The 14,982-nt window shown below is 42.3% G+C and overlaps 1 protein-coding gene across 9 annotated transcripts in view; it reads right to left on the minus strand.

The window, feature by feature from the left end:
- The window catches only part of LOC119442948 (histone deacetylase 4), a 287,827-nt gene that overhangs the window by 37,880 nt on the left and 234,965 nt on the right, over positions 1-14,982 (minus strand). For 8 of the 9 annotated variants that reach the window (XR_007465744.1, XR_007465743.1, XM_049662469.1 and 5 more), the window contains 8 exons: positions 13,063-13,185; positions 10,277-10,386; positions 6,641-6,763; positions 5,530-5,653; positions 4,734-4,899; positions 3,348-3,480; positions 2,204-2,480; positions 293-594 (listed from right to left, as the gene is read on the minus strand). Coding sequence is in view for 7 of the 9 variants with exons in the window: in XM_049662469.1 (XP_049518426.1) it covers positions 293-594; positions 2,204-2,480; positions 3,348-3,480; positions 4,734-4,899; positions 5,530-5,653; positions 6,641-6,763; positions 10,277-10,386; positions 13,063-13,185 (1,358 nt within the window). In the remaining 2 variants the exon portion in view is untranslated. The remainder of the gene's footprint in view (positions 1-292; positions 595-2,203; positions 2,481-3,347; positions 3,481-4,733; positions 4,900-5,529; positions 5,654-6,640; positions 6,764-10,276; positions 10,387-13,062; positions 13,186-14,982) is intronic. The other variant, XM_037708038.2, reaches the window with a different exon arrangement.

Genomic DNA, 14,982 nt, shown 5'->3' on the forward strand with positions numbered 1-14,982 from the left:
GAATGCGTTTTCTAGGAACACACCTGAACACAGGGAGAGATATATCTCAATTGAATTTTGTTAAGCTCAGAGCAACCGAGGTGACCGAGGGCCATGTTTAGCTGCATCGGAAGACAATTACTCGTGAATGTGAGGGGCACTACATTTTCAAAAGCGCTGTTCAGGTAAGCATTGGCTGTACCTGGCGAGCATTCTCAAAGGCAGCCTCATATATGAAATGAAGGTCAATACTGCTTTCTTAATCTATTTTTCTTAAAGAGGCACCTCCTATCATGATGGCTTTGCAACACACCTCGCAGCGGGATACGAGTCCTGTTTCCTGTAGGCGTGCCCAGATGCTCTGCAGCCTGCCACCATGTTCTGGATGGCTGGAGTAGTCGCCGCAGATGCACTGGTGTTTCAGCATGAGGCTGTCGTAGGCTAGGGCTGTGGTCATTCGGTGTGGGGGGCTTCCATGTGGTGGAGGAGGGCTGCCCAGTTCTGACTGGTGCTGGGGGCTGCTGCTTCCTCCAGGAGGGCTCAGGCTCACCAGTGGGCTGGACAGGGCACGGGACAATGGACGTGCACCATGCTGGTGTCGCGTAAAGGCAGAACCTGAACAAAGTGCATTTCACAAAGTATGAGTTGCCTTTGCATCGTGTTCATGTTTATCACACAGAATTTGCTGTCAAGTGTCTTATCTGTTTCACCCTATATCAGCCCTGTATCTGTTCACAATAGTATATGAATGATGGAATGAATGAGGGAATCACTCAATCAATCAATCAATCACGTCTGAGCAAGCACAGGAATCATGCTACAATGTGAACTGTTTATCACAAGGCTCTCTGTGAACTGTTTGTTGCAAGGTGCCATGCTGACAGTGATAGAGGGCAGTGCGCTGCTTGTGTGGTCGTCCTGAAAACTCTCCGTTAGCCAGCGCGATGTCAAATGTCATGCTCTTGCAGGAAGCTTGTCACTAGTGTGCTCATTCTCTTAGAGAAAAAGCACATTTACGCACTTTCCGAAAGTGGTTGGACAAAGTTCTACATAGTGTGCTGCCGCATGCACCCATTGCAGCAGCAAGGTTTGTTGTATGTGCATCATCTAGACAAAATTCGCACAATATCTTGTCCATTGTAGCTGACAGTCTGTTATAGCCGGTCCCTTAAAAGAGGAATTTGTTGCAGGAAAATATAGGCAGACCAAACTGTTGAAAAAATGATCCGCTAATCCTAAAGCACGTCATATGCGGATCCGTTGTAATGGGTGTGGACTGAACATGAAAATGAGGGCTTGAAGCTTGAGTAATTAAAATAGGCTCGCAAAACCACTAGCTGCCCTTATGAAAAAACTCTTGTCTTTTCCCTTATAACTACATGCCCTTTTGTTGTGAAGGCACTTGCTGCCTTCACAGTCTATAAGTGAGAGTTGGTGAAATGTTCTTGCATACATGACTAATCAAGAAGCATGGCCTCAAGTTCACAAAAGATTAAACCACATGCATGTTTTGCTAATAGTAGATGCTGTCAGCATATTATATGGAGGAAGCCATAGAGAAAATGTATACTATATCTTTATTTAAAGATAAACAACATTTAAGGATAAAATAAGACACAAAACAGTACGACCTGGTATTAACAATATACTGAACACATCATAGAATTAAACTCTCAAAGAAGTTGGCTTTCTCGAGAATATGCACCATGTGGATGGCTGAGAAAGGCCTTGATGTGCTTACTAATTGTTTAATGTAACCATCAACATCAGGCAATCCAGTGCCCCCTGTGATATCCTTACCTTTTTGAGTCTTATAGCTAGGAGACCTGTGCTACCACTACCAGTGAGCTATCTGTCATCACACCTGTTTTCGTGTCTTCGTTGAAAATTGCAAAATGCATTGTTTGTAAATTTTCTGACAGAGCTAAATTCGTTAAATAAGCGACTTTTACAAACCTGGCTTGCTTACGTCTTCCAAAACACTGCGATCCATATGTAAATTGAACTTTGCGATATGCTGGGCACATATTTTGTAACATTCCATTTCATTTTGCATTCTTTATTTCTTATGTGTTGCACTGGCATCCGATCTGATGACAGACAAAAATAATGGAAAATGAAATGTATCATTAGAAAATACAACTATTGATCTTTATTTATGTTTTGTTAATGTTAATTATATCAAGGTTACATTACGAAAGATGTCATCAATCACACCACCCACCTTCCATGCCAGCGCCAAGATGGAGTGAGTGCCGGTTGATAAGGTCCCTCTGTCGCTGCTGAAGCTGCAGCAAGGTGGCAGCAGAGGTGTGAGGAGGTGGTGTGCCTTCTGCTGCAGAGGTTGATGAAGCGGATGATCCCTTGCGCGAGTCTGTGAGGTCGATGACCTCTGGCTGGTCTTTCATCTCTTGTGCGACGGCAGCCTCTGTCTCTTCCTCCACGTGCTCCACCACCTGGCTCTTGCTACCCGCCCGAGTCAGCACTGTCTGCCGAATGTGCTGAGGACAAAAGACAAGAGAGTGAAGACCCACAGCAGAACAGTACGAGCAATGGTCATAATGACATAACCTCATCTTTAATTGAAAATGAAAATGGTGCAGGAGATGCAGCAAAGGTGAAGGGTGACAAGCACGAAGCTGACAAGCAGTTATTTTCCTAGACAGTGTGGTGATCTCTTCAAATGGCTGTTAGCCAAAGCTGTCTTGGTCCTTCTTGGCAAATTTTGGCCCTTTTGTGCTGCTGATTTGCATTTGAATGACATACTAACTTAGACTGTTAGCATGCCCTAGTAATTATCCTATTACCAATCAGCCATGGTGAGCACTGCTCTCAAACCAGCTGTTAAAGTTCAGTGTGGAAAAATCTGCCAAGCAAGTTTTTTTAGACTCTCTTTCGATGGACAAAGCCTAGATTGAGATGGCACCTGGAGGATTGGAGGGGCAATGCAATATTAACAACCTTCACCTTTTCAATACATTACTGTCTACAAATCACATGCTTGATTGACGAAGCAATTCACAGGGTTGAGACAGCTAGATACTGCTGCTTCTCTTTCTCTTTAATACCGCATAGAGGCTCGTTAGTGCTCCTGCTCTTTGGTATCTCTGCACCACCACTCATGCAATGACCCTTGACAACAGTGTACAACCTTTGTGTTAAAAATTTTAAATGCGTCTGGGAAAGCTGTTTCTTTTGCTCTATATTGCAAATTTTTGTGATAATTGATCTAGCCTCATAGTTGCTCAATATATGCTATGCAAGAAACCTAGAGCAAATCTGCTTCAGTCAGTCAGCTTGCCCACCACCAAAAATATAAATCAAAGGCAATTGTGCCCCGCCATACTCATAGTGGTAGCCGTCCTCACCTGCTTGAGCAAGTTGTGCTGTTGCTGCTGCTCAAAGAGTTGTGCGTTGAGCAGCACACCCTGCGGCTGCAGCATTGGATGTCCGAGGGGTAGGGGTGCTGATTGGGTCCTGCCCAGAGGACGATGGATGGTCCTGGCATCCACATGGAGCAAGCACACATGCACACATGAAATGCTCAACATCAACAGTTCCTTTGATATGTCACCTTCTATTTTTCACCAGCAAGAGTGACTAGCAATTAGGTCACAGACAATGTACACACTGTCAATTAAAGGTGCTCTGAACAACACATGTGCTATGAATAAGACAGAGACAGCTTTTACTTCCATTTTCAATAGTGCAACATCAATTTTAACACTAAAGTTATCTGATCACCAACAAATTACAAAAATATGAATGAGAATACAACTTCTCTAAGATAAAATGACTACCAGGGCAATGAAAATGTAAATTTTGAGAAGGTCAAAGAATTGTGCATGCAATTACAAGCTTCAAGCTACAAATATAATGCTTTAATTTAAGAGCAAATAGTGCATGCAATATCCTGCTCGATAGCAAGTGGAGAGAATATAAAATTTTACATAATCTGCATTACCTTTAATTGCATCATTCTGCTTCTGATCTTAGTAAGCCACAGTGCTCCACAGCAAACCAAAGCATTTGCTTGCAATTACATTGCTTCTGACTGAAGACATCGAGGCTCTCATTGAGCATCGAGGCTCTCATTGAGCAAACCACAGAATCTGCAGCAAATTATGTTATTCTTGACTGAAGAGGCCCTCATCGAGTCATTAAGATGGCGAATGACACAGGTGCCAAAGCTTGCAAAAAGCATCCCATGGCTGTCCCTACTGTACAGTCATGGAGTTCCAGCCTTGGACTGAGAAACCACACTGATGTTTCCAATTGAATGCCAGTGCTTGGCTGTGTGTAACACCGAAAACACATAAAGAAGCTGCAACAGTACTGATGCCGGTAGCACTGAAACAGCAGAAGCAATCAGTGAGGTGTTTATACAAAAGTGCCTTTGGCATGGCTACCATTATTTTCTGGTTTATTAGTGTCGTACATCACTAGTAAAAATGCAACAGGCGTTATGTTTATAGTTCTTATAAACCTTGCATTTTCTTTTCTTTACCAATTTCAGACTTTCATTCTCTAGCTTAAACAGTGGAGGAATTGCACAATGGCAATGCCAACATGAAGCATTACACAACAGGATGCCTATATGAGGGCACAAACGGTGCCGCAAGATGTTTTGCACTAGGTTAGATTAGATTATGCTAGGTTAAGTTGGGTTAGGTTAGGTTGAAGCCCCTGCTCGGAAGCTTTCTGCTATGGAAACAGAATGATGAGGTAGTGCAGGCTGGGATAAGAGTACTGACCTGTGCAGGCGTGCTTGTGCCACCTGAGCATCAGTGATAACGGCGCCTGGAGGTGGCGCATACATAACTTGCAGCATGTGTCCTGGAGCCCCAGACTGTTCCAGGCCTTTCATCTGCTGCTGGATGTAGCCAGGACTGGTTGGGGGCGTGAACTCCCCATCTATTACTGCATGTAAAGCAGCATAGACAGCACAGCACAATTAAGATGAGTGATTACAACTGGCAGGAGCGCACAGCAGGCTGCTCACTAGCGTGCTACTTAGGGCTTAAAATGTGCCTAATTTTCGGCATGAAACCTGCTCAAGTACTGTTAAGCACAAGACTCTACAAGCATTCTCAAATGGTTGTGACCACCTTCATTCATTACATTATGCTGTTTGCAGGAACGGAGCTGGTCATAAAGGTTGACCAAGCAACTGTTAAAGCAGAAAGGAAACTCCACTTTCTTAATAAGCACACACACATATGCATATACCTAGACTTTAAGAAACATAAAAAAATTGTCATTAGATCCAAGAACCAGGTAAACATTGAGCTATCAATGTTGATCTCCTTTATATTGATACAAGGCTGTTAAACCTTTGAGAAAAGGTTATTCTAACCACAAGAATGAAAAGTAGCCGGAACTCCAGTCTGATATGTTTTAATTTAAACATCAAAACACAACATAAAATCAATCTGGTATACAGTGTCTAAAGGCAAGAAGAACCATTTTGTGGGGTACTTTTGCGATGCAATGTAGCAGCTATGAACTGAAACAACTACAGAGCAAAACATTTGTCAAGGGAAAGCTCACCTGGCAATGGTGAGCAGAAAGGCAATGATGAGTGCAACACATGTGATGTGAGTGGCATCCCAAGACGTGCAGCTGCCATGGCGCGAACTTGGGCCTCGGAGACAGAATTCAGGATTTTCCCATCCTTGGAACGCAGAAAGATGCAAGTACATTCAGCACACAGGCCTGCTATAACAAGCAGAGCTAATCAGCTTGCTGATGCAGAATAATTTTTATGCTTCAAATATTTCAGCACGAATGTTATATCCTATGCCTAGACACATGCCTAGACTGGTAGACAAAAGCTCTAACATTGCGGAAAATGTACGCTATCCTACAATACACATGGTACACCAATGGAATCTTGTTTTGCAAACAAAGTCCACTATTGGCATATCAAAAATATCTCAGCATTGACCTATATGTAGCATGAAAATATCAAAGGAGACCCAAGCAGGCTTCTCTGATAAGAAAGCTGAGGATGATGGATGCTGACTTCCTTTCTCGTAATTTCATCTCCACTTTGCAGATCTCAGCTGCATGCCAAGAGCAGAAATTGCAGACTTCAGTGACTACTCCTGCTCTGAACTCATTTACTGTGACAGCAGCAATCTCTCGCAGCAAACACCCTCTTCTTCTCAATAAGGACTTTCTCATCCGCCTGTTGTGATCTTCATCAATACTTCTTTTTGGGCGAGTTGGCACATCTACAACTTACCCAAAGTTTCATGTTGTGATCTCCGACACACCAAGCACAGATGCCCCTACTTTCAAAGAAAGTGTGTGTGGTATACAAAACTCTGCATCAATCACCTAGTAACAAAAGTGAACGACAGTGCACTGATTAGTGTGTCCGCCTCCCAACTGCACATTGCTGCAGGTATGAGAGTTCATATTGCAGAGGGCAAAATGTATTTTATTCTTTGCCCTTTGGTGAGGGTAAAGCTGAAAATCGGGAGGTGTCCTAATGACAACACAGTGATGGCATGGGAATGATGATGGCCAGTCATTGTTGGCACAATGAAGAGGGCAGAAGGACACAGCACACTGCAGTTTAAAGCATCTAACTGCTGTCGCAGTAAAGGAAAGTAGGACGTAAATGGAAAGATGTGAAAGAGAGAAATGCACTCACAGCTGAGCTGGTGGCCACAGGGGGGCGCCCCAAGGAGATGTTGGGCATGGAGGGTGATGAGTAGAGCGCGAGATCACTGCTGCCACCCTGGTTCAGAGGGTGGTATGGAGAAGTGCCAGGCTCCTGGAATGTTGGCATCACAAGCACAGATGTGTCAAACAGAACAAACAATTTAAACTTGGCAAAATATGCATTGATACATGCCATAGTTACTACTGAGCTACACTAACAGCTCAGAACGACAGAGAGCTGAGCAAGTTGGTAAAGGGATTCATGGTGGACAAAGGCATGCATGCAAAACATGGGCGCAAGGAAAATGAGGTGGAAAACACAAACGCCGGTGTTTCCATACTGCTCCCCATTTTTCCGTACCAACAGCTCAGTGACTCGTGACTCATAAGCCCTGTTTGGCTGAGCTGGTTCCAATGCTGCCTTCGCACCTTGGTTTGTAGAGAAAAGTGAGACATGATTTGCGTGGAAGGCTGCAGTCTTTCAGAAATCACAAATCAACAACTTGAATGACAACTTCAAGAGCATATATCTTGGGCCACACTCACATTATAAGAGTTGATTGATTGATTTATTTATTTATTTATTTATCAATCAGGATTTAACATGGAGGCTGTGCGAGGCATCACATGTCTGCCTTTCATATAACCCGATCGTAAAAGTAGAGATGTGCTACCTAGCTGGGACAGAATATTTTTTGAGGGGTAAAATGAGACAGAAATGCAACAAGCAATTTCTTCAGAAGCCAGTTTAAAGTAAAGAAACAAAAACAAGTGAAGCTGTATAACTAACTGCTATTAGCATCGCGAAGCGAAATAATCTGGGTTTATACAGTGCACTAATTTCAAAATGTTCCGTTTTATATTAGGTTCCGCTTAACAGAAGTATAGCCCCAAACACAAAAGTTCTCGAAGCATGGGATTCAAGAACAAACAAAATTTCTTCACAGCCAATGTCTCTGGAATGAACAGATGCAGCAAACGTTTCCCCATACAATCACCACAATGTTCACCTAAATTTTGGGTTGTGTGGTGAAACCGTGAGGAAATCCCCAATTTTCTGTGCATTCTGTGCATGAAAGCTTTTGCGGTCGGCTTTGCACTGAATCTGCAGAAAAGTAAGCAGCTCCTGAACCCTTCATCTCAATAAATAAACTCAGTTCAAAAGAGCTTGTCCTAACAGTAATCTGCTGCATGGTAATTTGTGCCATTCTTTTATGACTGTCTGTATATGTAGACACAAAGCTTTCAGGGGGAAAGAAAAAAGAAGAGAAAGAAGGAGTTTTGTCACAGCAGCCACACCTCAAAGATTCACTGTCTGGCAGAGGTTGCTTCATGCCAGGAAGATCCAGAAATATTTGAGTTTTCTTGGGAAAGGCACACACAAAGCCCTGGCGGACAAAATAACCCCCACGTTGAACGAGAATAGGTCTTGGCGTCGCTACGCTCTGCAACACTTGTTAACAGCCCGAGGTAAGAAAACGAAAGAAACCTAGAAAACTGGCCTTTCTTGTTGGCTCAACTTGACACGTGTGCGTGTGCTCCCAAAAATACATACCACAACTTCCAGTGGAAGAAAGAACTTGGCTGGTGGATCTAAAAACAACCCCCCCTCATCTAACCAGACTTCTTGACTCGAGAAAGGGCTGGTATAGAAAACAGAAGAGCTTGCGCAAACAGCACTTATTCAAAATTAGGAGGTTGGGTGGCAAAGACGAATAGATTCCACTACATTTGCTGGCTGAAGTAAGGTGGTAAGCATCTCAGTAAACAATTGCACCATCTTTGAAAGCTTTGCGGGGAAAAGTTAGCCAAATGTATAGAAATAAAGCTGTTTATGCCCACTTAAAAGAGGTGAAATCTGTCAGAGGATTCAATTAAAATAGTTCATAATGGGTGAAAACACTGATAACTGGTGCCCCTTCATTACCAAATTGCATCATTTGTTGTAGAGTGCATTTCTCCTTTTTCCCACTTTTGCAATGGTGGTCACAGCGAATTCTTTTTATCAACGTGGGCATTGCTTCGACAGTGCTGAAACATGTTTTCTTTATAAACGAAGATCTCCCGGTAATATAATGAAGAGAAGCTATCAAATAGGTAAGTGCGGCATGGTGCTATATATATGATGGGTGTACGGGAATTTCTAAAATAACAGAAGAGTAACACTTTTTCGCACTATAAGTTGTCATTGTGGGGGCCAACTGTCAGAAACTACCTAAAAAAGCCCACTCTGTATTTCCTCTCTCGGCAATATAGATGAAAGAATTTATCTACTGGGAACAATATTTGCTAAACAAGGAGGTCGAATGGTAAGTTGGAAGTCATGACCATACAATGACACTCATGTAAGCTACAATCTCTTCTTACTCGCACTCTTCTATAGAGTGTGAAGATTAATAGCAGTATGGTAATAAAATTCCTGGTCATGGCTGCACATATTTATTTTAACCAAACCTGCTTTCCTCCCTCTGCGCATCTTTCTATTTGACTCAAGGCAGGATACTAGTTTCTGAAAGTACTGGAGTCATCTTCTTTTATTTGTTTTTTGTGGTTTCGGTTTCTGTATGTATTTTGTTTCCTTTTCACAGGTCCTCTGCACCACGCATGTGAGTGCAAGCAGCCACTGATGTGGCAGGCAGCATCTATATTTAGCAGCATCCCCCAGGGTGCGTGCACTATCCCCCAGGTTGGCACGATATCTTTGGACTCGCCAAATATAAACAGAGTGCCTTTCCTTTCTTCAGCCGTGCCCCTTTCTGCACCTCCAGCAGCTCTGTTTTGTCATGCTCTGCGATCCTTACTTTTTTCTTTCTTCAGGCCCTTAGCTGCGTCAGTAGCTTCGACTCACCTTAAGTGCCTTTTGTAGTGAATTACACATCAATGTGCATGATGCTGAGGATGTAGTATTCAGGGTCAATAATGTACAACCAAAAAATGCAGGACTGCTGAATAGAGTCTTAATGTTGAGCAAGTAGGGGGATAGTTGCCATGGAAAAGTTAACAGTGTGATAGTGCACGTAACGCCAGTGGAGTAAACATGGAGGAGGTACCAGTAACCGCTATCATTCACCACATGGCCAACCACCATTTCTTTCATGACATGTACAAACACTAAATTGTGCACGCATACGGATACACACGCAAAAGCTGACTTATCTGCATGTATGTAGATGTAGAGTGATGAAGTGCGCATCTTCAAGCAAGATGCACTCAAGAAGCTGTCTGCACAGTACGAAGACAAGAAACTGTCTGTGTGGGTACAACTAACTTCATTATCTATGGAGTTCTTGCATACATGCACCAAAGTTTGCATATAAACAGGTGCTTTCAGTTGTAGAATAGCAATCGTTATTAGCATTAATTCCAAATGGCCCTGGGGACAATTTGTCTTGTGCTAAGAGCTTTTTCAGTGTTACTTTGCTGTTAGGATGACAATAAAAGCACCACATCACCCCTGTTTGGCCAACAATTATTTTAATTATTTCATCACATTCCCAGCAACAGGAGAACTACCCCACGTGTCCACATTAGTGGTGCACAAACACACCTTTTTATGTATAATTACAACAAATTAAGATTAATTAAATCATTACATGCGCACATGATATAACAAACATGCACTCACCTCCTGAATGGGTGTGCTACCGTTACTGGAATGCAGAGAAGAGTGCAGTGACAGCGACCCATTGGGCGGGGATCCTTCCGACGAGTCAGGTTTGCTTCCACTGCCATCGACTTTTTTTTTTTAGAAGTGAAGAAACACAAAGCAACATTAGCCACTATCACCATTCCATGTGCTTTGCACATTTTTGCACAACAGACTCATTGGTATCTTTTCCTGTATTGGCAAATTAAGTTGCATGGAGCAATGCAAACAAGTTTCATTTTTTTGAACACAGAGGGTGTTCTGATGTTTATAATTATAAAAGTTAAGTTGTAAAAGGAACAGACGAACACACCGAGTCTCAGATTTTTCTCCATCATCTGTTGCTTCAAACAATTATCTTCAGCAAGCAACTTTTCAAAATTTGCCCTCAAGGCATGAACATTGCCTTAGATGAACACTCTTAAGGCAGAGTTTGCCATAACTGCATTAAAAGCTCATGAATCCACGTCAACCAGTGGGCATCATTTTCTTTGCCCACACCGAACCAAGTCAGCAGCGGCTTTACACCTTTACAAAATTATGCTCTGCAGCTTGTCGATATGAAAAGTAAAATGGTTTAAATGTCTGTATAATCTTGTGCTTTTACAAATGTGAATCTAAGAAAACTTGCAATACGAGAAGCTTACGTAAAGGGATAATCAATATAAGAAGGAAACGTCTATTTGCAATTTGAACAATGATTATTGCAGTTTTGTAAACTTGAACATCATTTGCTCATGCACACTAAATATAGTTCTCATGTTCAAGAAAATACACGCAGTACTTTTTTGTTTCAAGGCAAAAAGCAAGGACGTTCGGCAGTGTGGAATGTGCAAGACGTTCCCTCTCATATTTTTCATATTATTCCCTCGCATTTTTCAAAGAGCATATAGTATTAGTTATTTCAACCAATGAAAACGCGTGCACTGCAAGTGTCAGTTATCATGCCATGCCTTAACTTGATCAGTTCTCAGCACTGTGGTTATTACATGAAAATATCAAAACGGACATCAAACAAAGCATGCATGCATTCATAAAATTGCAACGTGCTACTTCCAGCGAACACATGCCGGCAGTATGGGCTCTAATACTGAGTTCAACTGCAGCATAAATGGTGACTATATAGCAATGGGAAGCTGTCATACATTGAGCATAACCTGAATAACTGGCAAAATGCAACTATGTCAGTTTGTGACAGGAACAGTGTAAAGAAGGACACAGTCGAATAGGGCAACTGTCTTCAATGCATTTATAATTGATCTTACATTGACCTTTCGATGTGATCCGATTTAATGACCCTCGTTAGCATATAGTGCTACTGAGGCATCTGTGGCTGGAAATAAGCACAGCTTGCGAAGGCATAAAAGGAAACGATGAGAAAGTAAAAGAGCAGAAGCATGCTTAAAAAAAAGAAAGCTAAGATTCTAAAATATGTTCAAGCTATGCTCCTGAATATTTGCTACAATGGGCCCTGCAGAGCACAAGCTGCTCGATGAGCTCACTAATGTGTGTTCTGCACACAACATTTAATTAATAAGTTACATGGTCCAAAATGAAAGTATCTGAACAACTTGAACATGAAGGAATGAACACCGTGCAAACAAAGTGCACATTTATAACAAGAATTCAGCTTTTATGTGTGCAGCTATAGTCGGAAAACTGGCTAACCTATTGGCCACTAGCTGTGTCCAACTGGCTGTTATGAGGATACAGATAGGTGGCAGGTTGGGTACAGATAGCCAGTGAAATTGTCACAAATCGAAAGAATCGAAATGGTTGAAAGCCCATTGGTTGCATTTGGAAAGTTTATAATTAAACCCACCACTTGCTTTCTCACTCGGCATGGAGTACATGACTGAAGTTAATAGAAACAGCAACAGCTGATTATTTCATTGATTGTTATGTAGTACCACGCTTGTGCCACAATGGATCTAATAATCCAGATTAGTCCTGATCACGTGGAGTTCTGTAGCGTACAATGAAATCTTGGCATATCTTTTCTTTTTTCCCCAGATTCAGTCTCCATTGATACATGGCTGCTGTTTATTAGGAATCAAACTCTCAACCACAAGCAATGGTGGTTTTGCCAGAGATAACGATTAGCTTTAATTTAATAGGTGTGGTGTCATGCACCTTTCTGTACCTGTAACAGTGGCACTGATATTAGACAAGGGAGGGAGGGAATGTCTGCCTCTTCTGGCTAGTCAGTGCAATGGCACAATAATACTAATTGGTGCAGTTCAAAGCTCCCAGAGCAACACCTGGGCTATGAGAGAAGCTGTAAGCTTGGAAGGCTCTGGATTAATTCTGACCACCTGGGAACCTTTAAGGTGCCTAATAACACCGGTACACTAGCATTTTTGCATTAGGCCTCAATAAGAATGCGCCAGAACAGAGAAGAGGACGTGCGACTGCATGCTCAGCAGCAGGTAGTGGTAGAGCCAAGGAACTATCGTCTCAGCCTTCATCTCACGAGTGCATATAATATTCTATTTGAGCTGAAATTTTTATAACTGTGAAAGTGCTACCCTAAAGTGAAATCATTCTGATGGGTGTTTCAAGGTGAGTGCCAGATTGAATTTTCTCTGGGCAGTGTTCCTCACTGAGCTGACTCTAAGCCTGAGATGAACACGTGAATATGCAGAGATAGGACTTAAGGAATGAGGCAGGAAATGTACCAAAGAAATGTACAGAAAAAAGAAAGAATGAAGATGAGGAAGAAGGTAGGAAACGGGCAGTGAGGACAGTGCCCGGTGCTTGCGTACTTGTAAGCGGCCGCCGCTTCAAAGGAATGGGCCCTTTGTCCTTGCGCCTCAGAAGCGGGCTGCTGCGCCTCTCAATTACTTTTTGCTTCAGCGCAGAGCGCACCTTAAGGTTTGGTTCCGACGCTGGAAGGTGACAGAGAAGGCACACATGCTTGCTTGGAACACATGCTCGCAGGGGACAACCAAGCAAGCTGGGCCTCCCACACTGCTTGCCCGTAGCCGCTATGCATGTCGATAAATTGTCATGAAAATTCTTTTTTCTTAAAGGAGACGCTACAAACAAAGCTGCGTGCACCTGCCAGATGTGTCCCTTGATGACAAGACAAAATTTATGTGGTTTAAGAAATTAAATGTTTGTCACTAACAGAGGGATCTGTGACTAATAAGTGTATTCCATCATTGAACATACCTGAACAACAGTAAGTTAAGTTAAGTTTCATAACACTAATACAGCCCACTTTTTTTTTAATCATCATTTCAAAGTACCTTACAGGCCCTGGTCTCTTTGCTAGTATTACTTTAAGAAATAGAGTACTAGTATAACACATTTAGAGATTAGTACACGAGAGCAGATGTACAGTAAGAATACTGTAATAAAGTGCAGGCTGCATGTGCTTGGAAGCCAGTTTACTTCTGAGAACCGAATTACTTGTTGCCCTTTTAAAGTGATACCAACCTCTCTCTGAAAGGAGTCTTTGTAGAGGCATATCCAGCATATGCGCAAAAATGTGGTACTAGCAACTAGACAAACATAGAAGTAGCATGTTTATCTACATTAAATATACATCTCACAAAAGGAAAGTATCTTCAGATGAAGAATCGGTGACGTTTGGCTTGAGGTGCAGGCAGCGACTTAACGTGGACCTCAACTGCTGTGTGGCATCATTTAAGATGTGCGGTTAGGATAATGGGGGTCACAAACTGGCCACAGCTATACCAGAAAATGTTAAGTAGCATTTAACACAGCAAAAGCTATCATCACACTGCTAAACAAATGATGCACAGCATGAACCAAACAACTTTAAAGACTGTTAGTAATGCTATAACCACTGACTTGTTAGTCCAAACCAACAATTACAATCATTTCAACACAAGCAAGGTTAGATTTATTTCAAGTGCTCGAATCATGCCTCATCAATTCTATAACACGCCACAGCAATGCAAATGATATCTCTCAAAGTTCTCATGAACTACAGTTGCCGTCAGATAATTCAGACTCGATGGATACTGCCTAAACGTCCGAATAATCAGAAGTCTGAAATATTGCCCCATACGTCAAAAAAGAAGTTACATTACTGAACAAGTGGCCAAAGAAAATCTGGTCAACGTGTTCCTGTGTGCACTTACGCTTGCCTGCGATCTGGACAGTCCGCACGTAAAGAAACAAACACTGGATGCGCAGAACTCCCACAACAAACTGTAAATGCAGTTTTTACAACTTGGTGGCTTGGCTTATCCCATTGCTTGGCTGTAGTCAGCGACTATTCGATCGACTAGGCTTCGCTAGCTTCGGTTTCAAGGAGGCACTGACGATATGGCCAGTGACATATCAAGGCAAAAATATTGCTCTTTCTGCTCTACTTGATGGCTGAATTATCGAACAACAGGTTGTAATGCATCTGAAATTTTAGCTGTCTTTATCCACTTAGGCTGTGAGTCCAGTGGCTGTGCCATGAAGCTGTCCAAATAACTGAGCATGTCCAAATTATCGGTCAGCAACTGTATTTCCAAGAAAACTTCTGTGTTCTTCATAACAGATGAACACACAGTATACTTCACCATGCTCATATGTCCGAAAATATGGTCATAGTAATTCTTAAGAGTGGCACAAGATCAAACTGCAGCAATTTACGATACTGTTGCTTATGTTTCTCAGGACAAGCACTGGGTACAATAATAGCGAAGCATTGCTATCAAAAC

This window comes from Dermacentor silvarum, chromosome 2 (assembly GCF_013339745.2).
Source record: "Dermacentor silvarum isolate Dsil-2018 chromosome 2, BIME_Dsil_1.4, whole genome shotgun sequence".
Lineage (NCBI taxonomy): Eukaryota > Metazoa > Arthropoda > Arachnida > Ixodida > Ixodidae > Dermacentor > Dermacentor silvarum.